Source organism: Pelodiscus sinensis, chromosome 17 (genome assembly GCF_049634645.1).
Source record: "Pelodiscus sinensis isolate JC-2024 chromosome 17, ASM4963464v1, whole genome shotgun sequence".
NCBI classification, from domain to species: domain Eukaryota; kingdom Metazoa; phylum Chordata; order Testudines; family Trionychidae; genus Pelodiscus; species Pelodiscus sinensis.
This window is the reverse complement of record NC_134727.1, coordinates 12,301,898-12,327,136: the sequence shown is the minus strand read 5'-3', so window position 1 is coordinate 12,327,136 and position 25,239 is coordinate 12,301,898. Positions and strand designations below refer to the sequence as shown.

The window sequence follows — 25,239 nt, the reverse complement described above, 5'->3', positions numbered from 1 at the left end:
AGCAGGAAATAGGACTCGATGACCTCCTAAGGTCTCTTCCAAACCTAGGATTCTAGGATCAGAGCTAGAAACACTGGGTGCCACAGTCTGTGGCAGTTATTGAACCTGCACAACAGGCTCTGCCAGAGCCTGCAATGCCACCCAGTGCACCAGCCAGCATAGACACCCACATCACCTGCATTGCTTCCAGAGATAGATCATGTTAATTCTCTAAAATCCTTTTATTCTCTAGAATTCAAGGTTCTTTAGTTCATAGCCCAAGAGAGGGATGATGCGGCGTGGACTGAAGAAGCCTACTATCAACGGAGAGGCAATGATGGCATCAAAGAAGTAACCCTCTCCACAAGCTTTGGTAATAAACAGCGACAGCAGTTCAAAGAACTGTGCATTAGCTTCACACCAATGTTTTCAGCTATCCCAGGACAGACTGAAAGGGCATTTCACTCCTTTGACATGGATGAAGCTCATCTAGTCAGAACCCAACCCTACCAGATGGCTTCAGCCAAAACCACTATAGAAAAGGAGATGAAAGACATATTATAGATGGGTAAACTTTGCTCTTCTGAGAGTGCATGGGCCACTGCAGTGGTCTTAGTTCCCAAACCAGAGGGAGAAATCTGCTTTTGCATGTAAGCTGAATGCCATAGCGTGCCTAGAAAACTATCCAATGCCACACAGAGGAATTATTGGAGAAACTGGGATGCATCCATTTCATCTCCACCTTAGACTTAAACAAGGGATACTGACAAGTAACTCTGGATAATCAGCCAAGGGAAGGTCAGCCTTCATTACATGCGTGGCTCTCTCTTTCAGGATCCACATTGCACCCTTAACCTTCCAAACACTTGTAGATAACCTGTTAGCTGGATTTGGAAAATTTGCAGTAGCCTATCTAGATGATGTGGCTGTATTCTCTGATTTGTGGACAGAACACCTAAAGCACCAAGCTGTTTTCCAGCACATAAAGGAGGCAGGGCTAACAGTTAAGGCTAGAAAGTGTCAAATAGGCCTAAATGGAGTTATTTATCTTGGACATCAGATAGGTCAAGAGACTATCAACCCTCTACAGGCTAAAGTAGATGCTATCCAAAATTTGTCTGTCCCTAAATAAAAATAAAAAAAACAGGGCCAATCATTCTTAGGCTTGGCAGGATATTACAGGCTTTTTGTATCGCACTACAGTCAGATTTTTGCTTCACTACGGATATGTCTAGAGTAGACTATTGGGGGTTTTTTTCGAAAAAAAGTGGCCTTTTTTTGAAAAAACTTCCCGTGTCTAGACTGCCGCTGTGTTCTTTCAAAATTAAATCAAAAGAACGTGGTGGTTTTTTCGACCACGGTAAACCTCATTTTATGAGGAAGAACGCCTTTTTTCGAAAGTACTCTTTCAAAAAGGCATTATTGAATGCAATCAGGGCTTTTCGAAAGATGCCTCAGAGCATGGTGTGGGAAGCAGTTTTGATGCAGACTGGACCAGATCAACAATTCTACCCTGTTGTGTTTCTCAGCAAGAAGCTCTCTGAGGCTATGTCTAGACTACAAATATAAGTCGCAAAAAGATACGCAAATTGTGAACTGCAATTTGTATACCTTTTCCCACTTTTCTTCCAAAAGAGGCTTTTCTGACATTTGGCCTGTCTACACTGGTCCAAATGTTGGAAAAAAAAGCCTCTTCTGGAACAGCCCTTCTTCCTCATAGAACGAGATTTACATAGATGCCAAAAAAAAGTGTCTGCTTTTCCTAAATTTTTTTCAGAAAAGCAGATGTGTTCCTTGGACGTGGCAGAGCTTTTCCAGGATACCTGCAGTATCCCGGAAAAAATCTGCAGTCTAGACATACCATGAGAGGGAAAGCCACTGTTCTGTCTCCAGTGTACCTCTACACTGCGGAGCTATTTTGGGATACTGGAAGTATCCTGAAATAGCTACTCCGTGTCTATTGAAGCAGCCCATTATTTTGAAATAGATTTTGAAATAACAGGCAGCTTATTCCGACATCACAGTAAGCTTCGTTCCATGAGGGTTAGGGGGAATTTTAGAATAGTGCGTTATTTTGAAATTTAGCACTGTGTAGACAGCACCAAATTACGAAATAAGCTATTTTGAAATAACATTGAAATAAGCTATGTAATTTGTGTAATGTAAATTGCATACTTTATTTCAAGCTAAGGGTGCCGTGTAGACACACTCTCTGAGGAGTACTATGCCATTGTATATGCTTGTACATGGGCGGTCCCTCGCTTGCCCCCATGCTTGTCTTTCTGCCTTGCAGAGCCGGTCCTTTGCCTGCATCGCCCCTTAGTTCAAGAGTGAATGGAGGCCCTGGCTCTGGGCTCTGCAGCCTTTTCGGTCCCGGAACACGGGGTAGGGGGACCCAGGCCTGCCCTCTCTCATAGGCCCCAGCCCAGGGCCCTAAGGCCCTTGTCGTGCCTTATCTGGCCGGTGGGGATTTGGCCCGACACTCACTGGCCCTCCGGCCATATCTCCAGGCCCTGCCCTGGGCTACTTCCTACCTTACTGGCTCCCTCTGCCTCTCCAGACTTCTGAACCTCCTACTCCTTGCTCCTCCTTCCTCTTCTGCCCTCTTTAACCTCTGCCTTCCCCCTAACCTCCTGACGTCACCCGCCGACCCTGTCGATGTGCAAGGTGTCTTCCCGCCCTGCGTGTGCCCCAGCGCTCAACTTATGCCCCCTGCTCGCCCCGCCCCCGCCTGTCAGCTGTGCCGAGCAACGGGCACAAATAACCCACATTTCCCAGCCGGCTCCAAGGAGTGTGAGCGCTACAGCGGGGTCAGTGAGGGGCGGATCGGCTTTGGACAGGTGGAGGTGATCCGCCCCATCACACACCTCCCCCCTTAAGTCCCCAGCCTCGCCCAATTTGTCCTCTGTCTCTTCTTCTGCGATCCTCAAAAAAAAGTCAGCATTCCCGTGGGCCCTTCCGTCCCAATGACTGACTTCGAATCAGTATGGCTGTAGTGCCAGGTACCACCTCATTATTCGCGTGTTGGAGTCCTTCATGGCATGGAGCCAACGGAGTGGTTCGTGGTTGGTTACCACTTTAAAGGGGCTACCTAGAAGGTAATAACGCAGCATGTCAATTCCCCATTTTACTGCCAAGGCCTCTTTCTCTATCGTAGAATATTATGCTCCCGGGGGAACAGCTTACGGCTGATATATACAATGGTTGTATATATACAACCATTTATGGCTGATATATACAAAGCTTCACCCCCCTCCTCTTGTGATAGTACAGCCACCCCTAGGCCTACCTCCAAGGCATCTGTTTACAAGATAAATGGTTTGTTAAAATTAGGCTGAGTCAATATGGGTGTCTGAGTTAACTGCCGTTTTAACACAATGAAGGCTCCCTCACACTCCCAGTTCCACTGTACCCTTTTTGGTGCTGCGTTACAGGTTAGGTCTGTTAGTGGTGCGGCCATGGATGTGAAGTCTGGGACAAACCGTCAGTAATAGCTGGCTAGTCCCAGAAATTGGAGTACTTGCCTTTTTGTTGTAGGGGCGGGGTAGTTCCGCAAGGCTTCAATTTTATCTATCAGGGGTCTGAGCTTGCCTCCCCAACAGTGTAACCTAGGTAGGATACCTCCTGTTCCCCGAAGTGGCACTTGTCGGGGTTGGCGGTCAGTCCAGCCTCCCTCAGTGCAGATAGGCCCACCTCCACCCGCTGTAGGTGTTCGGGCCAAGACGTACTATAGATAATGTCGTCTATGTATGCGGCCGTGTAGCGCTCATGTTGGCACAGAATCCAGTCCATCAGCCTCTGGAAAGTTGCTACTGCCCCATGCAGTCCGAAAGGCATCCGCATGAACTGGTATAGTTCGAAGGGTGTTGAGAACGCAGTCTTCTCCCTGGGTTTTGGCGTCAACGGGATCTGCCAGTATCCTTTTGACAGGTCTAGAATGGATATGTATCATGCCGCCCCCAGTTGTTCTAGTAGTTCGTCGCAACGGGACATGGGATAAGCGTAAAAATGGGATACCGCGTTAACCTTTCGAAAATCGATACAGAACCTCGTGGACCCATCGGCCTTCGGTACCAGGACTATGGGGCTCCTCCATTCACTGTGGGATTCCTCTATTATCCCCCATTGCAGCATCCTGTCCACCTCCTCATGCACGGTGTCCCACAATCTTCTCAGTAGTGGCCTGATCTGGCCATGGACCTCCTTTCTTGGCTCCGTAGCGATGTGGTGGTTGGCCAGCATTGATTGGCCCGGTGCCGTAGTTAACACCTGTGGAAACTTGTGCAGTAGGCTTGTTAATTCCCCTTGCTGTCGGTGTGTGAGTGTGGGGCCTAGTTGTAGGGAGGGAGTCGTCCCACTGCCGAGTTCCCCTTGCTCTCCATCCACCCTCTCGCCCACCGGGTTGATTAAGACACCTTCCTGTGCCCTCCATGCTTTCAGGAGATTGACGTGATAAATGTTTGAGGGTTTTCTCCTCCCTGGCATCTGAATCTCATAGTCCACCTCCCCCACTCGGCATACCACCTCGAACGGGCCTTGCTACCGGGTCAGCAACTTAGAGGTTTGCTCAGGTGGCAATAGGAGCACCCTATCCTCTGGCTGGAAGACTCATACCCGGGCATTCTTGTTATAATACTGGGCCTACCTTTCCTGTGCTTCCCCTAAGTTTCGCTTGGCGAATTCGCCGAGGCGGTTCAGCCTTTCCCTTAACTTAAGAACATACTGGACCAACCCCTGCACCCTAGTAGTTTGCTCTTCCCAGGACTCCCTGATGATGTCTAGAATGCCCTTTGGTTGTTGCCCATAAAATAATTAGAAGGGCGAGAATCCTGTTGAAGCTTGGGGGACCTTGCGCACTGTAAAAAGCAGCGCTGGCAGGGCCTGGTCCCACCCTTAGGATCCTCCTCCACAAACTTCCTTAACATACCTTTCAAAGTTCGATTGAACCTCTCGACCACTCTGTCTGTCTGTGGGTGATATACCGAGTCCTTAAGGTCTTTACTCATAGTAAGCAGCATAGTTCCTTCATTAGTGTCGATGTAACATTCGTCCCTTGGTCAGTCAGGATTTCCTGGGGTATACCCACTCTTGGAAAGATCTTCACCAGCTCCTCCGTTGGGTGCTGTTGTATTCTGTAGTGGGCTCGCTTCAGGGTATCGGGTCGCATAATCAATTACTACCAAGATGTATTGGTATCTGTTATGTGTCTTTTCCAGGGAACCCACCAAGTCCAACGCAATCCGCTGGAAGGGGACATCCACCACTGGTAGTGGCACTAGCGGGGCCTTCGGTACCCTCCCCATTCCCGTCTTCTGACACTCGGGGTAAGAGCTACAGAAGTCTTTCGTGGCGCGGTAGATACCAGTTCAATAAAATCTCTGTAGTAACCGACACATGGTCTTTTCGTACTTGAGGTGCCCTGCCCAGGGGTTGTTATGGGCCAGTTTCAGGAGGTGGCGGTGGTACTTGCCTGGTACTAGTAGTTATGATACTACTTCATCCCCTCCATTCCCTCAGTGACTCGGTATAATCGATCTCCTTGAATCTCAAAGTGGGGATACCCTAAACCTGGCCAGGGTGTACCTTCCGCATCCATATTCGGCACCGTTGCTTCCCAGGCCTGCCGTAGTAGGGGGTCCTCTCTCTGTTCCCATACAAAATCCCCAGTCCATTCCTTGGGTGCTATCTCCAGTCCTGGTTCCTCTGGCATCCCAGGTTCAACCTGTCTGGCCTGTGTACTGAGCGGGGTTCGGTGGTCTTGCAGCGGCCCGGGGCCCGCAGGGTCCAGCTCCCCGGCCAGAGCTTGTCTCTCCCTGCCCCCCTCCGGGCCCGGCCCACTTGAAACCTTGCCAGTCCCTCCCCAGTAGGATGGGGTAAACTGGTCTTGGGACGAGTGCCACGTAATACTTGGCATGTCTCCCTCATTAATTTTTACCCAAGTAGTGGGGTAGGATTCTACGTGCCTGTGCATGCACTGGGCTAGAACGGGGGTGGGGGGGGTGGGCTTTCGGACTGAACTAGCTCTGACCTTACCAGAGTCTGGCCACACCCTGAGTCCACAAGGGCAATGACTGCCCATCCCTCAACCTTGACCACCCTTAGTATCCTCCCTTGTTCTCGTGCTTCAGGGAGGCGGCGCCCCACCATTACCTGTCCATACAGTCTATACAGGGGCAATCCTTTTTGAAGTGTCCTTCCTGGCCGCACTGGTAGCAACTACCCTTTCAAAGGTTGACAGGAACACCTCTGGGTCGTCTGAGAGACTCATTTTGGCCAGCTGTAGGGGCAACTGGGCTAGGGTCCCCCCCTCAGCCTCTTCCCACCTAGGGTCAGGGGCCGCCCTGTCCCCAGGGCCCCCTATTGTTGTACCCACCGGTCCTGCTGTGTTTGGTACTGCTCGGCTAGGTCCTTCAGGAGTTGTTTCTGCTGTTCCTGTTGCTGGGCCGATAGTTGTTGCAGTAGGAGGGTTTGCTGCTGCTGTTGCTGTCTCTGGTTCTCGATGAGCCACCTAAATATGTCCGCTGCCTCCATTGTCGGGCATCTCCTTACCTATTTCCCAACCGGGCTAGTAGGCGCTCCCCTCTCCTTTACCTATTTTTTGTGTGTGTATGCGTTTGATCTGGCCACCTAATTTCTCCTACCTTCCCCTTTTCCAGGGAACTTGGGGTCTATGCCCACATTCTCTACCACGTGTACACGGGCGGTCCCTCGCTTGCCCCCATGCTCGTCTTTACGGCTTGTGGAGCTGGTCCTTTGCCTGCATCGCCCCTTAGTTCAAGAGTGAATAGAGGCCCTGGCTCTAGGCTCTGCAACCTTCTCGGTCCCGGAACGTGGGGTAGGAAGGCCCGAGCCCGCCCTCTTTCACGGGCCCTAGCCCAGGGCCTTAAGTACAGGCTCGTCATGCCTTGTCCAGCTGGTGGGGTTTTGGCCTGAAACTCACCGGCTGTATCTCCAGGCCCAGCCCTGGGCTATTTCCTACCTCGTTGGCTCCCTCCGCCTCTCCAGACTTCTTAACCTCCTACTCCTTCCCCTTCCTTCCTCTTTCACCCTCTTTATCCTCTGCCTTCCCCCTCCTTCCTCTTCCCCGTCTGCCTTCCCCCTGACCTCCTGACATCACCCGCCAACCCTGTCGACATGCAGGGCGTCCTCCCACCCTGCATGTGCCCTGGCGCTCGACCTATGCCCCCTGCTTGCCCCGTCCCCACCTGTCAGCTGCGTCACCGCTGCTGAGCAACAGGCGCAAACAACCCGCGTTTCCCGGCCAGCTCTGAGGAGCGCGAGCGCTACCGCGGGTTCAGTGCAGAGCAGATCGGCTTCAGATGGGCAGAGGTGGTCTGCCCCATCACAATGCTCCAAAGAAGCTATGCCCATATGCTTGGGGACAGCATTTTCATCTGGAAACCAACCATTCAACACTGAAATGGTGTCACACTAGGGATATTAACGACTAATTGACTATCTGATAAGCAAATGCTTATCAGACAGTCAACACACTAGTTGACTAGTTGCTTCCACCCCCATTTGCTGCCTCTATCAGAAAGAGGCAGCAAGGAAGCGGAGAAGAGGAAGGGGTATTTCAAAGCAGCAGTGCTGCATGGAGCCCTGGACCAGACCCCGGGCTCCATGTTTGCACTGCCACTTTGAAATGTTGTGTGCAGCCTGACCCTGGACTCCATGCGGCACTGCTGCTTTGAAATGCCATCAGGAGCACAGGGATGGTGGGGGACTGCTTGAGTCCCCTGTTGGCCCACAGTGCTTTTGCCTTTGAAGGGCTGTTACTATACTTCAAAGGTGGAGGTGCCCTTACTGGCTAATCAAATAGTCGATGCAAATTGCATCGACTATTTGATTAGCCAGTTAATTGAAATTTTACATCCCTACTTCACACAGTCAAAAAAACGAACAAAAAACTCCTTCGGTGGAGCTTGGTTCTCCAAAACTTTAACATATATCACATTTCCAAAACTTCTAACAAAGTGGTTGATATGAGAGTTTCCTAAACTTAGTTCATTAAAACTGTCCCTATAATCTGAGTTATTGTATTCCATGAGTGTGGAAAATCTTGTTTAGTTTTCATGTATTCCGTAGAAAATTTAGTGTGTGCATGTATCTTCTTAGCTACGTTTTCTCCTCCAGGAAGAAATCACAACCAGAGTGTCCAGCCTACCCAGCATCCTCTGTGATTGGAGGGGGGGGAAGCATGTGCTTGATGGGAGGGGTACTACCATTTTCTAAACATCCCAACATTCAGTAACTGAAGGGTTAAACCCAGAACAGGGAATATTCAAGAAATGTTGCCAGAGAGCCAGGAGAACCAATGGGAAAAGAGGGAAAGATTTTTTGAAATTAAATAAGTTTTGCCTGTTTCAGATTCCATTGTGTGTGAGTTAGAGCAGGAGCTGGGAGAGAAATGGACTAAGCTGTAATAAGACATGGATTTTCCAGCAGTATCCATGTCTACAAAATGTAAACCTAAATTTTGGAACAACACAGATGTAAGTAGAACAAGTAATGTTAATAGTTAGATGCAATCAGATTATTTTCTTTTCTTGGTTTGTGGGATTTCTCTGTGCTACTTTAAAAACAAAAACAAAACAAAACAAAAAACAACCCTGTACAATATAACTGAATGCCAGGGAAGCAATTCTCTGTGCTTTAATCTTTTTTTAGTTGTTCTGTATCACCTAGCAACCAAGTATGCTTTAGCAAATATATCTTCTTTGTGTTGTTAATAAAAATCACCCTTTTAATCTAATTCCTGTATTCTAGAAAGCAGAAGGTTCTATGCGCATATGCTTGATTCAAAGTTTGTCATAATAATTCTCCAAGCAACGTCTCCAATTGGCAAGGGGTGTTGTCCACCATCGCATTCCACATAGAGACTAAAAATAAATGATCAGTGTATTAGAAGAAATACTGAATGCTACCTGTAGAAGCTTAATGATTTCACATCTTGATGTGGACCAGCATACACCTATTCAATGGTGCAGCTCATCCATCTTTTGAAATATAAAAGTAAATTGGGTATGAGGGGGTACTTAGAGATGCTCAAGAAAGTTGTAAAACTTCCATTCTCTTTCGTATCCCAGTCCATCTGGTAATGATTCTGACATAACTGACTCTTTTTCTTCCTCTTCATGGTTTGCCTATTATCTTGGCTCCTATAGTATAAGTACTACAAGAACACCAAAACTCTGCTGGCCAGAGTCATCTCTCAGAGTATGTCTACACTATGGAACAAAGCCGAATTCAGATAGCATAGCTGAAGTTGTGTAACTGTGTAGCTGAAATTGAAGTAGCTTAACTCAGCTTTTGGCGCTGTCTACATTGCAGGAAGTCGAAGGAAGAACACTCTTCCTTCAACTTCCTTAACTCCTCATGAAAGCAGGGTTACCGGCATTGACTGGAGTCCCCCTTTCACTTTGAATGAGTTATCTTAAATAGACCGCTAATTTGAACCCTGGAAGATCGACAGCAGCAGCTTCGATCTACCTCTGGGTATGTCTACACTACAGCGTTATTTCGAATTAGCTTATTTTGAATTAACTAATTCGAATTAGCGTTATTTCAAATTAACTAATTCGAAAGATGTTAATTCGAAATAACGCAGCTAGACCCAAAAACTAATTTGAAATAGCGTTTTGCTATTTTGAAATAACGCATGCACACTGATTGGACACTAGATCACATTTAAGGGCAGCTGAAACCAGTTCCAGCAGGGCATCAGGTCAGTAGTTGCTTTGTGTGGCTGCTGTCTGAGGCTTGTGCTTAAAGGGACAAGTTATCAGCTTTCCCGCTTGCTTGCCTACCTCGCCGAGGGACAGCAAAGCGTTTTCCTCTCCGCCTGCTTCGGTCACTCTCATTTGGGACACCGCTGCAGTTGGCACCATGGAGCCAGAGCCGACCCTGATCACTCTGGTGCTCATTCTGAACGTGTTGCTGCAAGCCTGGCAACAATTGCTGGAGGCTGCCTGGCACCTTCTGCTGCAGGCCAGCCCTCTGGCCCTCCCCCTGCCCTCCCCCAGGGCGGAGGAGCGGCACCCAGACGCCAGCGTGCCCCACCACATCTGACGTCTGGATACCAGCAGCGACTGGTGGGTCCACTACGTCCAGGAGCGCTGGGGAGACCAACAGTGGACCCAGAACTTCAGGATGAAGAAGGACACCTTTCTGGAGCTCTGCGAGTGGCTCGCCCCTGCTCTGCAGTGACGGGACACACGCATGAGGCCCACCATTCCCCTCCACAAGCGGGTAGCCATCACCCTCTGGAAGTTCTCCACGCTGGATAGCTACAGATGTGTCAGGAACCAGTTCGGCATGGGGAGATCCACCGTTGGAGCGGTGCTCATGCATGGTTCCATTCTCCATCTGATGTCACCAACTGACCAGCAAGATAAAGGAATTACCTACCTCATCCATTACTAAATTTATTTTTATTTTTTTGTGTATTTCTTGCACTACTGCCAAACCTCTCTATCCACCTCCTAATCCCAAACTGTTATACTTCAAAAGAGGAATAAGCTTCACCATTGTATAGGTGTATGCTGGTACGTATCAAAACGTGCAATCATTAGCCTCCTAGAGGTAGAGTTCAGCATTTCTTCTAATGCACCAATCATCTATTTTTACTCTCGATCTTGCTTTTTATAAGCATATTGCAGATCTAGCAAGGTCTGCTGTCTTTTTTCATCTTTGACCTTCTTGAACATCTACCCACAACTTATCAAAAAAGATCTCTCATGAGGATGCTCTCCTAGCTCTAAAAATATGTAGATACCAAAGAGATGCATAAGGCTGCACCAGAAGATCTTGTGTGAGGGTGGCTCTTCATCACACGATAGGTCTTAAAACCATGGAACACGTGCAAAAGGAGCCAGAGTCGGTGGGCCTGTGTAGCCAGACACGAACCCATCTTGGTTTCCGCCCCCCCCGCCCCCCAGAGAGCAAGAGAAAGGCAGTCAGCCTTTGATGCCCTGGGAACGCAGGTGTGCTGCCTGTCCCTGACTCTACTGTCTGTTTTCTGTTTATGGTAAATGGGCTAGCTGATGACCCAGGGCCTCCCATCACCCTGATGACTAGTACCAGTAATTGACACACCTTCACTGTTCCAGAAGAGGAACCTTTGCCCATCATATACCAGAGGTGCCCGTTGTCTGCATTTTCCTGGGTGTGAATTATGCTTTGCACCCTTTGTGGGAAACTTGGTGTTCAAAGCCATTTTTCCTAATTGGCCACTTGAGACCAGGAAGAAGCCTACGTAACCCAAGGGGTATAAAGAGGGTTTAGTAGCCCACCCCAGTTGAGCTCCAATCATCTATACCTGCTGTCAGGTATTGATTGTCTCCCGAGGTCTGTGGGACGCCCAACCTCGCCCTACTTCTTCCCAAGGGATTGAGAGAAAGACGCTGGCCACGCCAAGTCTGGAACGCAGGGGTGAGACTATATACCTGCTTCGTGTCTATTTGCATGCATTTAATAAGAGCTCAGAGAACCAAAAGGGTTTCATGGTACCTGTAAGTGACTTCTTAGTGTAAATTCTGTCCTGTCCTTTGTAGTGTCTGTTATCTGTAACACAGCAGTAGCATTTAACAGCTAAGCTTACCCTGTAACAATAAACCTGTAACTGTTTAAGCTTTAACCTGACTCCTTCCGTTGCTGTAACAGAACCAAGCACAATTTAAAAGAACTCCAGCCGGTCATAAGGGACTCACTGCCCTGACCCGCCGACAGCCCGACCCCGTTTGGTGGCAGGAACTCCCGACCGCAGCGCTGCGGCCCATGGTGGCCAGTGGCCTTTCGGCCCTGGTGGGGAAGGATCCCGAAGCCGAGTGCCACAGCACAGGCAGCCATTGGTCACTTCGTGAGGCGTCTCGAGGCACCCACCTGACATTTCTACCGACCTACAAGCTGCCTCTGCCCGCAGCGACCTCTCCAGACAGCGCCGCTGGATCTCTGGCTCCACCCGACTGCCAAGGATTTCCCGATACCTCAGAGGCGGGGAAGAGCCAATCTCCTCCGGCCTCCCTCTCATTGAGCGTCTTAATTGGTCGATATGCTGGTCGATCATCCCTGAAGCAGCCAACCAGAGGCGAGGATGGGAGGCACGCCCCTTCCCTCGCTACAAAAGGCGGGGGTGGGGCGGGGAGGTCGGTGGGAGCCAGCTGCGAGCGGGCGTTTGTGTTGAAAGTGCCAGGGTGGCTGCACTCGGTGTTGGCTGCGGGTCCCGGCGCACGGTAAGGGCTGGGGAGGATCCCGTGTGCGGGGCTGGCTGGGGGCTGCGGTGGGGGGAATTGGGAGCTCCCGGCTCTCTGCCCCATGCCCAGGCGGGTCTGTGGTTACAGCTCGGCGCGGGGAGCAGGCGTTGAAGCCCCCACTTGCACTAACTTTATGTCTCGGTGTTTGAGCCCGAGGCTCCTTTTTGTCCCAGCGGGGAGAACAAGCTCTGGCATGTCCCTGTGGCGGGGGCGGGGCTGAGTGACTGGAGAGGCTGCTGAGGCTATTCAGTCAGCGCTACCGCTCAGCTATCTGCAAAGTGCATCCCTCACACATGCTTCTGAACTTGCGTCTGGATTCCTTCCTTGTAGACCTAAAATGCCAGCATGGATTCCTCTATTTTGTGATCCTTCTAAGGTGCCTACTAAAGAGGATGGCGGCTTCCTGGCCGTGACACCAACTGAAGATCATTCAAATCCATAATAATAAAATCAACTGTAAAATGTATACTATAAAGTCAGAAGCTTATTTTCCTGCTGTTATATATCAGAACATGGCTTCCTAGAGCAATGGACAGTCTTTATAAATCTAACTAGAACTAGGCAATGTTAAGGTGTAGTTCTGTTCTCCTGGGGAAGCTGGGGTGCTTTCATGTGCTTGATAGAGCATTTTTGGCATTGATTGATATTGGTGGGGGAATGTAACTTCCAGCATACCATAAAGGCATCTTTGAACTCTTTTTAGTAGCATCTTTCCTTAAGTAGCTGTCTCATTACAGATGATTGAATTTCTTATCACAACTGAAGTCCAGAAATTGCTATACCAACTCAATATTCTATTGGAACAAGAGTTAAGATGTCAGCCCAAAGCTTCTGGCCTGAGACTAATTGAAACTGCTCATGATAATGGTTTCCGAATGACTGCAAGATTGCGAGACTTTGAAGTAAAAGATCTCCTCAGCTTAACTCAATTCTTTGGCTTCAAAACAGAAACATTTTCTTTAGCTGTGAATTTCTTAGACAGATTTCTGTCTAAAATGAAGGTATGTTTTGGAAATCAACATACTGATTTTTCCATAGCTTTCCTTCACTCACTCAAGAATAAAATTTTTCAGCTTTAAAACTAGGCTGCTTGAACAAAACTTTCTAATTTGCATGAAAACTACATAGTGCTTGACTTCAATAAGATTTTAATTGCTTGTTAACATTTTTATTCTAAGTGTACACTTGAAGTACAGCCATATCATTCTAGCACTTCTATTGTATACTTCTGTAAATATCACCTGTTAGCAATGGTATCCCACTAGTGCAGACAGTACACATACCTGTGAGGTAGTAGCTAGGTTGACTTAAAAATTCTGACCTAGTCATCTCTATATTGCGGATGAGGTTAATTTAACTGTGTTGCTTGGGGTGGGAAGGGAGATGTGGATTTTTTTTATCAACGTAGCTAAGACTACTTAATTGTCTGGTGCAGACAAAGCCTATATCTCAATGTGTGCAGATATGTCAGTTCTAGGGATATGTATCCGAGTACGTGGTTACTCGGTGCCTCCTCTCCTTGCATTGCCATCTATGTATCAGAGGGTGCACATGGGGAGCTGTTTGAGCATGCGCCCTGTCCCCTCTACTGCCTCCATCAGAGGCAGCAGTGATGGGGGAGGACAGGAGCCAGTGCTCCTGCCTTCCCTGCCCCTCTCCGCATGTAAACATGTGACCCGCTAAAAACTTCAGCGGTTACATGTTTACACAAACACATTTTAACATTCCTTGTCAGTTCATATTTTCAATACAAGATATCCCTGTATATTCTTTTGAACTACTTCAATACAAGAGTTTTTCATGTCTGAAGTGCTAGGTGCTCAACAGACTTCAGATGTTGAACAGCGCTGAGTAGTTTTGAGGAAGGAGAGATGTGGGGATTGAGTACTCATAACTGCACAGCATGACCAGAGGAACTCAGCCTACATAATGGCTAATAAGGAATAAAAGCCCTCATCACCAATTACAAATCTTCAGATTCCTTGTAAGGGAGTTTAGTAATATACGTTGTCTCAATGTAGTATGCTTAAAGGGGGGGGGGGGAGGGGGAGTGGAAAGATTATTAAAGGATATCTTTCGATTTTAAAAGCTTAAACCCAACCTAGTCTTTTTTTAAAAAAGGACTAGACATACTTGCTTCTGAACACATGGCAGTTTCCTTCACTGTTTTGGAAGAAATGTCCATTAGGGTTAGTTTATTCTGTTCTTCTTGTACCTCACTGTCACTCCAATGGGATACCTGATTAGATGGACCCTGATCTAACCTGGTATAGCAATGGTTAGATTTCTAATACAGTAAGGGTATGTCTACACAGGGCTAAAGCCAAAATACGCTATGAAATGTCAGCTACGTCAATTGCATAGCTGAAGTCAAAATAGCTTAATTCATCTTTTGGTGCTCTCTGCACAGGAGGAAGTCAAAGGAAGAACACTTTCTCTGACTTCTCTTACTCCGCTGAAATGAGGGTTAACAGGAATCAGGATTAAGAAGTCTCCAGCTTGACATTATTTTGAAATAAAGGCTTGTGGTGTAGGTGCACTCCATTATTTTAAAATAAGAGTGTATGTCTACACTACAAGCCTTTATTTTGTAGTAACAGATGTTATTTTGGAATAACTCTGCTGTGTAGACATACCCTTTGGGAAGTTCAGTATGAAAGGGAATAACTCAATTGCACTTATGTGTGGAAGGCACAGTGTGAAGTACTTTGGTGCATATGGCCTGATATGGATGCAGGAGGGTCAGTTACAACATACAAAATGCTTGCTACCTGCAGACCTTGGTTTAAAGTGTGCCCAACATCTATTTAGAAAACGTTTGTTTTGCTGACCATATTAAAAAAGCTTTCATTATAATAAAGCAATTGATCTTTCTTTTTAGGTGCAACCTAAACATTTAGGCTGTGTTGGACTGAGCTGTTTCTATCTTGCTGTGAAAGCAACAGAAGAAGAGAGAAATATTCCCTTAGCCACTGACTTAATTCGAATAAGCCAGTATAGATTCACTGTATCTGACATGATGAGAATGGAAAAAATTCTGTTAGAGAAGCTATATTGGAAAGCTAAAACTACAACTGCCTTTCAGTTTCTACAACTCTATCACTTGCTCATCCATGAGAACTTAAGCTGTGAAAGGTAAAACAATTATTTCACCATGACTTTGAAACTTGACTGTGCACTGGAAAAGATAGATGGAAAAATCACTTAAGCTATCTAGTCTTGGTTTAAATTGCATATATGAAAGTGCAAACAATTATAAGTGGGTAAATAATGACTGCTAAGGCCAGGCAGCTGGCTTCCAAATGATGCTTACTGGTTAAGGATGTTTACTGGGTAACCACTGACATCCCTAATTGATACTGAGGTCTAATGAACTAAACTTTCTCCTATTATGACAATGTTTACTGCTAAAATAAATTACCCAGAGCATAGCTTTTGATCAGGGAAGCAGCCTCCTTGAACAGATACAGAAGTTAATGCATTGCTGATCAAGTGGCAGATCATCTTTCACATGTCCTCACTGAAAAGACAGTTTGTGAATATCCTTAGCAAATTTTGATCTTGAAGTAACTAGGTCAACAAATACTGTGGGCACATCAAACTTGTAATGCTTCTTAGCTGGGCCAGAACTGGAGTTGAAAGTCAAATAGTTTTTACTTTCAAATGCCATGTTGCCAGTCTTGCAAATGTAGAAAGAAATATCAGTATGTGTAAGACAAAACTTTATAGCTTAATAAGCTGCAATTTTCAATTTTATAGTACAGAAATTGAGTTCTAGGGCTAGTCTACATTGGGAACTCACATTAGCATACCTCAGTGGAAAAAAGTCACTTTGATGTAGCTATGCTGACCTAACCCCTAGAGGAGATGGTACTAAATTGACACAAGGATTTTTTTTATTGATTTTACTATCTCCTCCCCAGGAGATGATAGTAATCTGCACCAGTGTTTCTCTACCAATGGTACGAGTACCTTTAGAGGTACATCAACACAACTGAAATTTGGAGAAAACTGATTTTTTTTAAGTTTTACAGTGTTTTATTATTTTTGTACTTTTTACACTCAAATGTCATTGTCCAGCCAGCTACAATTAAGTTGTTTAAACAAATGTGTTGCAATGGTAGAAAAAGATTGTCTGAAAACTGTAGGTAGTGGGGGTACTTACAATTATTTTATTTGCTTATTTATTGAAAAGGGGGTACTCTATAAATAACACTGCTCTATACTGATAGGAGAATGCTTTTGCCCACAAAAGCTTATGATACCATATACATTTACTTTCTAAGATGCAATAGGACAACTAATTGTTTTTAAAAATTACGGACTAACATGGCTATCCCTCTGATACTGCCAATAGCATAGTTAGTGTTTACACTGGAGTGCTACAGCAGTAGTGCTGTAGCAGTTTAAGTGTAGCTATACCCCAAAACTAATGCCAACGAAACTTCAAAAAACTCAACATCTATGAACTTGGGACGGTGTGGGGGAAGCTTGTCAATTCTTTGACAAACACTTCTGGGAACTGATGGATCCCTTAAGCAGTATCCAAGAAAACATCCGAGCAATTTTGTATTAAATGCTAGGCAAATTTCTAAGGCTGTTGCTGTCTTGAACTGATTTATATACCTAAAGAAAATTACATGCTCGCTAAAATTAACCTTCCTCTAAATGCCACTTTTGTAGGAGAAAGCACCTTAATTTTGAGAGACTTGAAGCCCAGCTTAAGGCATGTCACTGCAGAATCATGTTCTCTAAAACCAAGGTAAGTGGCTTCTAATACCATAAGCTTACTGAGTTTATTGAAGCTTAAACAGGCTCAGCTGTGAGTATTAACTTTTACTTTGTTTCCCTTAGCCTTCTGTTTTGGCATTATCAATATTGGCACTAGAGATAGAAGAACAGAAAATGCTAGAGTTGAAAGAAGTGATAGAATGCCTTCAAATACAATCCAAGGTATGTCATGGAGAAAATGAAGAACAGTGAAGGGTAGAGCCTCTGAACAACTTAAGCATTAGGCTGTTGAACATAATTCTGCTTTTTTGGGATACTCCCCTAAAGAAGGGATTCTAGTTTGGTACCATTAAAAGTGGAATACACTTTGAACCTTTAATCTAACAACCATGGGGAACAGGGTAAGATGGATTAAAGACTTGCTGGGCCAGGAATGGTACTTTGGGGTCTGGGTATGAGGGGGTAGGGGATGGGATGCTTAACTGGTGCCTTGGCTCTGACCCCACTGCTATTGGAGTAGCAGGGGAGAAGCCTCATGGGAAATGTTGCGCTGCTGTTTGCCAAGGTGGGGGAGCAGCAGGTCTCAGAGCCACTTTTTCTTCTGCCTGCCAAGGTCTAGACCATGGGCTTTCCCGAATTGGGGGGACAGAGTACAGAAGTTCATGTGTAATTCTTTACTTATCAGGTTTTACTTGATCTGACTTTTTCCCCACCCTCACTTCTTGATGGAGAGATATCAAACTTGCTGGTAACTTTCATGCAGACATTCATGTGACTGGCTCATAGGGGTTGAAAAGGCACAACAGTCCTCCAGCTTCCATGATGTGAATAAACAATGAAGGAAGACGAATCCAATTTCTGCTCAACTTGACTATTACTATCATCCACATAATTATGTGTTTTGCTGCTTCCCTCTGTAGTACCTGGCATTGGCCACTGTCTGAAGACAGGATAGTGGGTTAGATGGATCTTTGGTCTGACCCATTATGTTTACAACTTACACAGTGTCGTTCTGTGGAACTATTGTGAAACTTGTTCCAAATTGAACAACTAGTCCTTTCATTTGGAGAGGCACAGTAAAGCACAAGTAATATGAAGTATTTTGTTCAAGCTCTTGCTCTTGAAACACTTGGGTTTTTAAAAACTTAAACAGTTTCAGAAGCTGAAATAGCTTAGTAAATGGAGGCTGATTCTGGTTGACAGTTGGAAGACTGACTAGCACTTGCTGGGGTATAGTGATACTACTCCACAGGTTGAGGGTGGTATGGGGGGAGCAGCAAGGCTTCTTCAGTGGAGAGTTGGGGGAGGAAGGTTAAGAACTAAGGGCTTCAGGTAGTCTGTTGGCACCCAACCTTGTTCCCATCACACTTCCCCCAAGTGGCATGTGGTTACAAAACCTTCCTTTAATTTAGCTTGTAGGTGGTGAGAGGGAATTAAAATACCTGGGAACTTGATGCCTAATACTAGCTTCAACCTTTCTTCATTCAGACAAATAGCAGAGATCTAACTTTCTGGAAGGAGCTGGTATTTACGTGCCTTAAAGAATACTCATCCAACAAATGTTTAAAACCAAATGTTCAGAAGCTTAAATGGATTGTGTCAGGATGTACAGCACGGCAGCTGAAGCTTAGCTACTACAGAATCACACACCTTCCCACAATCCCAGAGACTGGTTTGTAATAGGTAACTTTCTTTATCTGCCTTCAACTTATATTTGTGCACAAGCAGGAATTCTTAAGCAACTAAGCTTACTAGACTGAAGGAGGTTTCTACAGACACCCAGGCACAGCCTAAATATTCAACTTGGTTGTCAAAGCATTCCAATGGCCTGTAAATCCTTGGACTCATGTTGCTGACCTTTAAGTGCATCAGCACTAATCCTGAATTGGAGAAAACAAACTGGAAACCCTCCTAATGTCTCTTACAAAGAGTACCAGTTATTTCCCATGTCAGACACTTGAATCTCACTCAGTGCAAAGTCTGGGGCACAACTAAGTGAGAAGAATAAATGGTGGTGGATGTTTCACACTCTGCTTACATAGAGAAAGGAAGAGGAGTGTTTGACACAAACACTAAAGTACTGCTAAAGTACAATCAGTGCACCAAAACTTTAAGTGGACGTTGGTGTTAATCAAGTTAAAATTGGTTTGTCTGTAATGAGATATTCCTAACACAGTCCATGCAATAATCATTCTGAGCTTTTCATTAGAGAAGTTTGACATCAGCTTTGTAGACTACAGATTTTATAGGAAAATCCTACTACTTCAGTTCACAGGACATTAATGCTTTAAGCCATTTCTTTCCCTCTACCAGCCACACTTTCAAAGGCTGTTCATTATAACTCCAGTGTTTGTAACTCAGTTTCTAAACTGACAGGTTGATCACACACTCCATTTGGACCTGGAAGTGCAGTTAGGCAGCAGAGACTTAAAAAAGACAGACCATACAGTACAGAATTGTTAAAAATAAATCCCTAAACAAAGTGAAAGCTAAACAAAATTTGACAAGGTAAAGAAACTGTTTGTGTTTTTTAAACTAAAACTGCCACTTTCCTTCTGCATCATGTTTCAAAGCTGTATTAAGTAGTGTTCATTTGAACTTTGAACAAAACATTATGGTTATTGTTCGTAACTTGAAAATCTCCCTTTGAGGTCATAACTCTAAGCTTAATGTAAATACAGTAGAACTTCAAATTATGACTATCTTCTAACACTATCCTATGTATTGGCTAGACAAGCTGTTCATAAACTTTTTTATTTGAATATTGTTTAGATTTATAATGTCTGATAACCTAACCTTGCTGAAACAGACCTTCAGGGGTGGGTTGGGGAGAAGTTCAAGAGGAAAAAGTAGGGTAGGCTCAAACAATAACAAACACCACCCACCTATTGCTGAGTTGCTACTGTGTGTTTTGGCTTTTAAAAAGTGACTTCCCAGAGTCATTTTTCCCATCCATCCTACTTGCAGGGGTAGAAATTGTCTTGCTACTTGAGTATTGCATGAAGCCATTTGTAGTAACAGTTAATGTCTCTTATGCTGTCTGCACAGGAATCTTAAAATGGAAAGAGGAGTCTTCCATTCAACTCCGACCTCAATATTCAACTGTGGAATTGAAAACTGAAGCCTAAAACATGAGAACTGTTTTAGCATTTGAAGTTCAACTCTTGGAAAATGGAAACCGCTAGAACTAATTCCCTTTCCATAGATGCAGTCTTACTATGCTGACTACAGGAATTTACTAAACACTTTCCTGAAGGATGAATGACTAAAAGCATCTGATTATTGAAATATGCATAAATAACAGCAAAGAATCTGAATACTCCTTTATGGTAGTGAATAGCCTCAAACTCTGTATTTAACTAAGAACAACTAGTGTAGTTTAACCTTGGATTATTGCAACTTGACTCTTCATATCCTAAAACTTGTACTTGAACCATAGGAGGCATAATGTGCTTCATGACTGAGGCTACCAAATTGTCTAGGGAAAAGCTTCCTGTTATTGAACTGGATAGTTTTTTTGGATGCAGTTACTTCAGTCAAATGTTTTGTATTGTTGTGCTCTTGAGTAGCCATGTCCTACTGCACAAGGCAATTGGTTCTTTCTGAAGCAGTCCAGTCTAATTCACCTTCAATGCAGAGTTTGTCAACTAAGTTAATAAAATACAAATTGGACAGACATGTGCTGGGAAAGCCTGCATTGTTGTTGAACTTGGCCATCCTTCCACCCTCATTTTTGTGAAGTGTAACTTTGAGAGATTGAAGGTATAACTGTGTACTGGCTTGAAACGTTAATAAAATCACTTATTTTGTTATTTGTCTAAAATCACTTGCATAACCCCAACAATAGTTTTTATTCCCCCGGTTATCTTGTACACATGGGCAGGCCTTGACAAATTATACAATCTACTTACCTGGAGCAAGTAGATTGTAGCCTAGAAAGGCCAGGTTTGGGCGATCTGCACATGCGCAGATTGCCAGACAGCATGGCTGGTGCGCGGGGCTTATCAGGGTTCAGCAAGCCCTGCACATGGGGAGAAACTCTGATTACAAGAGCAACTTACATGCCCTCAATGGAAACTGTGCCAGTACCATAAGATGACATCCAACTTTTGTTGCCCAAACAGGAAATTGCATTTATACCCTGAGTTTTGAATTGGATATGTTACTTGGAACAAAAACAGCTCAACTGCTAATTGATCCAATGAAAGATCTCACCATTGTCAGTACTAGCTCTTTAGCAGTAGAGGGAGGTTAGACCTATCAGGTAGTATGTTCATTTATGAACCTATTAGAGCATAAGAATAAACAAAGCTGTAGTGCTTGTAAGTTCATAAAGGGAATAGCTGATGTTGGGCTGTAGGTAGTAGCCTTAGAATACTTGTTCTAATGCTATGAACGTGGTACTGATCAAACATTAATTTCCTGTGTGCATTATTTGGGTAATGGGAGAAAATTTTAACTATTGTAATGGTGCATCAGCCCCATGCTTCATCTACTTTCCAAAAGGTAACATTTGGGGGAAGTACTCTTCACCTTCCTTCCAGAGTAGTAAAAGCATTGCCAAAGTTTCTACAGAGCATTTTAAACCACTGTTAGGTAGTGGACAAATTAAGAAACACTGTACTATGAATGTTGCTATCTGTTTGGTCAAGGCTAGTAACATAACTGTGTACATAATGGCTGATCCATAGAAGGGGTAAGAAGCAAAGGATAGGGCAGGCATGGGCCAGTCTCTGGCACAGACCAGATTCAGCCCTGGTTTACCCTCATCCAGTCCTTGGGTAAGGTTGGAGGGAACCCTCAATGGGGTAAGTTATGCTTGCACTTGAATCCCATGCAGCATGTCTGTCTCAGCACCCCCTGCAGGCCTGGAGTATGCATGCAAGGCAGTTAAATACCAGTTAATTTACTAATTGAGTATTCAGTGGAATTTCCATCAACTAGTCAATAGGCACTTCCACATTCCTCCTTTGAAATGTACGACAGCCTCTATAGGGGCTTTTGTACACATTAAAGGAGGAAAGCAGAAGGCTGTGTGCAGTCCCACTGACCCCAGGCTCCAAGAGGGCACTTACCCCATGGGCTCTTGTACATTTCAAAGGGTAAGCACCCTCATGGAGCCTGGGACTCAGAGTCCCCTGCTGATCCCGGGTTCCATGTGGGGCTGCTGGTTTGAAATGCATGGAGCTGGGGTCAGCTGATCCAGGGTTCTGTGTGGCATTTCAAAGGAACCCAGGGACTGTGTACTGGCACTGCTGTTTTAGAACATCGCCACATTGTTTCAAAGCGGAGGCTTAGTGCATGCCAGCTCAACCTGCTACAGGGGAAGTCCTAAACCTTCATGTCCATCCCCTTCTCTCCCCTCCCCCCCACCCTCCCAGGTAGGGTTGGAGTGGAGGAGAGCTCTGCTGCCCCTGTAGATAGCTCTTTTGTAAAAAAGCCCACAAATCAGACATCTTGACAAGAGTAAACCAGTTTTTCATTTCAACCAACCTGGGCCTAGTGTTAACCTTACTACAGGCAGTCCCCGACTTACGTGGATCCGCAGTTATGAATGGGGCTTTTCTTGCCCCGGAGGACATGGGACTGCAAGACCTCGCGGCCTCGGGGGAAGCCGGCAGCGGGACAGCCCAAGCACGCCTGGGCTGCCCGGCTGCCTGAGCCCCGCCGCGGCTTTGCAAAGCCTCAGGGGAAGCCGGCAGCGGGACAGCCCAGAAGCACCTGGGCTGCCCCACTGCCCGAGCCCCTCCGCGGCTTTGCTCGTCTTCCTGGAGACCCCCCAGCAGACCAGGGAGACACGGAGCAAAGCTGGGGAGGATGCGGGTGGGACCGCGGCGCATCTCCACAGTCCCGCTGTCCAGGTTTCCCTGGTCTGCTGGGGGGTGCAGCTAGTGCGCCCCCCCAGCAGACTAGACTTTTCTTGCCTGGGGAAGAGCAGCTGGGGCTGCTGGGTTGGTCCTGCAGCGCCGCTCCTCGGCGCTACTGGACCAACCGGGCAGCACCCCAGCTGCTCTTCCCCAGGTGTCCCCAAGTCAGCCACTGCTTAAACTGATCAGCAGCTGACTACAGGAAGCCCAAGACAGAGTTACTCTGCCCCAGGCTTCCTGGAATCAGCCACTGATCAGTTTCAGTAGCGGCTGACTTGGACACCTGGGGAAGAGCAGCTGGGGTGCTGCCCGGTTGGTCCCCGCAGCGCTGCCCCTGCGGGGACCTACCCGGCAGCGCCCCAGCTGCTCTGTCCTAGGTGTCCAGATTCAGCTGCTGTTGAAACTGATCAGCGGCTGATTCCAGGCAGCCTGGGGCAGAGTAACTCTGCCTTGGGCTTCCTGTAGTCAGCCACTGGTCAGTTTCAGCAGTGGCTGAATCTGGAAGCCAGTTCCAACTTACATACAAATTCAGCTTAAGAACAAACCTACAGTCCCTATCTTGTACGTAACCCAGGGACTGCCTGTACATGTATCTTACTTTAAAGAGACTTTAACACCAGGCTACAAAGGGAAACCTCAGAACTGTTATTTATGCTTAAATTTGACACTTTACAAATGGGCCTTTACAAAGATAGCTTCCCCAATTATCATCCCTAGTATCTCAGATACTAGCCCTCCCCCCTCAGCCCTACTTCTGTTCTAAATCTGACTTTGTGTTCACTTTTTTTGTCCATTGTATTTGTTTGGTATATATGGTCAGCCCCATTCTCTTCCAGAATTTGATCTGAGGAAGTGGGTCGGGCCCATGAAAGCTCATCACCTAATAAACTATCTTGTTAGTCTTTAAAGTACTGCATACTCTTAGATGGGGAGATAATTTGGTTTTTGTAATATAGACATATTCCAGTCTCTGTTGGCTGCATTATTAAAACAGGAAAGTCTTAAATATGTAACTTGCCTACAAAGAACGCAAGCAGTAGGCAAAATGTGTAATTAAAATTCTTTAATTCAAATTGTACACAGTGTAGGGACACTATGCACAGTTGCACATTTTCTTGCACAAATGCATGTACATCAACATTAATAAATTCTATCAAAATACTCTGAGGCATTCTACAGGCAAAGTATTCAACCCTTTAGAAATCAAAACCTCTTCTCCCACAAAGAATATTAAGTTTCAGTATTGTAAGTGAACCTAGGAGTACTAGAGTTCAGGCTTCAACCTAAACTTTTTCACACTCTGCCACCACCATTTGTCCTTCAACATTTGGCACAACACTAACATGTTAAAACTTTTTCTGCACTTAAGAATATCCTTGTTTTAAAACAGCAGTGGCAGAAACTGAACTAACTAACACATCAGATGGCTGCTAATCAAATGAGAAGTACATTTTTAAAATTTAGAAAATATAGTTATTTCAAAGTTAAGGACAATGAGAGTTGATGAGTGTTAACACTTATCCAACATTCTATAACTGTGCCTTTCACTTTATTATGGAATATTTCCACAAATCCATACTGCTTAAAAACAGTCATGGCACCTTTAAAGTACATTTATCAGGAGTGCATATTTTCCATTATCAAAATTGCACAAAGGTATAAAACAAGCCTCTAAACTTTACTGTTTGGATCCTACTGAAAGAACCACTCTACCTCTCCTTGGAAAGGGTATTTAAACATGCTGTCATTCATTTTGTAGGCAGGTAGTCTTCAATAATGTATTTCACTATTTCAGTTTAACACACAATGCACATTCTCTCTGGTTCTTTAGAACACTGGTGAAATAAGTTTATTTTTCAAGTTTGGAAAAGTCTGGTCCCCCTTTGCTATAGTTTCCAGAAATTTCTGCCCCACTGAAGTCAAAGCCAGGATTCTGTATAGAGATAAAAGATTCATATAAAGGTTAATATTCAATATATTAATGTATAAATCAAATTTTGTTAATGCTCTTCCAAACTAATAAAAGCACACAACATGATGTTCCTAGGAACATGCATAGTTGAAATTCTCCAGAGAGTGAAAAAATTGTGTACACATGCATCAGTAATTACAAAGGCCGATTGGGATTTAAGTTAGTAGCTTTCCCAGCTGCAGGCGTAAATTTGCAGGCTGTTGCCACCCCAAATTTAAGAGAGCTTGATTTCCATATCAAGAAAATATTGTAAAAGTTTTTAGGAAGTGAGGTTAAATATTACAGTTATTAACGTTTACAGTCTCCCTTTGTTATCTGAAAGAGGAAACATAAAAATGGCCATACTGGGTCAGACCAAAAGTCCATCCAGCCCAGTATCCTGTCTAAGGACACTGGTCAGTGGCAGGTGCCCCAGAGGGAGCGAACCGAACAGGTA

The 25,239-nt window shown here is 45.3% G+C and overlaps 2 protein-coding genes and 1 long non-coding RNA gene across 4 annotated transcripts in view; 1 reads left to right on the top strand and 2 right to left on the bottom strand.

Moving 5' to 3' along the window:
- Positions 1-11,998, bottom strand: part of LOC142818704 (uncharacterized) — a 31,801-nt gene extending 19,803 nt beyond the window's left edge. Inside the window, exon 1 of the long non-coding RNA XR_012896301.1 lies at positions 11,863-11,998. This is a non-coding gene — a long non-coding RNA (uncharacterized LOC142818704). The remainder of the gene's footprint in view (positions 1-11,862) is intronic.
- Positions 11,999-12,092: 94 nt separating this feature from the next.
- CCNG1 (cyclin G1) lies at positions 12,093-20,787 on the top strand. Of its 2 annotated transcripts, XM_006133603.4 has the most exons (7): positions 12,102-12,212; positions 12,971-13,234; positions 15,115-15,368; positions 16,917-16,995; positions 17,088-17,186; positions 18,453-18,647; positions 20,013-20,787. In XM_006133603.4, exons 2-6 carry the CDS (start codon positions 12,971-12,973, stop codon positions 18,642-18,644), a joined length of 888 nt encoding a protein of 295 aa, XP_006133665.2. In that variant the 5' UTR covers positions 12,102-12,212; the 3' UTR covers positions 18,645-18,647; positions 20,013-20,787. The 2 variants fall into 2 exon arrangements, with proteins under 2 accessions (XP_075756304.1, XP_006133665.2); XM_075900189.1 differs by lacking the exon at positions 12,971-13,234 and having other exon boundaries at positions 12,093-12,212.
- A 3,092-nt stretch (positions 20,788-23,879) lies between these two features.
- Positions 23,880-25,239, bottom strand: part of NUDCD2 (NudC domain containing 2) — a 9,687-nt gene continuing 8,327 nt past the window's right edge. The window contains exon 4 of the mRNA XM_075900188.1: positions 23,880-24,764. Coding sequence (XP_075756303.1) covers positions 24,681-24,764 — 84 coding nt within the window. The 3' untranslated portion in view covers positions 23,880-24,680. The remainder of the gene's footprint in view (positions 24,765-25,239) is intronic.

What these genes read in the sequence shown, in the direction of transcription:
- CCNG1 (XM_006133603.4), top strand. Translation starts at nt 12,971, where the DNA reads ATGATTGAATTTCTTATCACAACTGAAGTCCAGAAATTGCTATACCAA. An exon ending in GATTTCTGTCTAAAATGAAG is followed by an intron (nt 13,235 to 15,114) that starts GTATGTTTTGGA and finishes CTTTCTTTTTAG; the next exon opens with GTGCAACCTAAACATTTAGG. An exon ending in TCATGTTCTCTAAAACCAAG is followed by an intron (nt 16,996 to 17,087) that starts GTAAGTGGCTTC and finishes TGTTTCCCTTAG; the next exon opens with CCTTCTGTTTTGGCATTATC.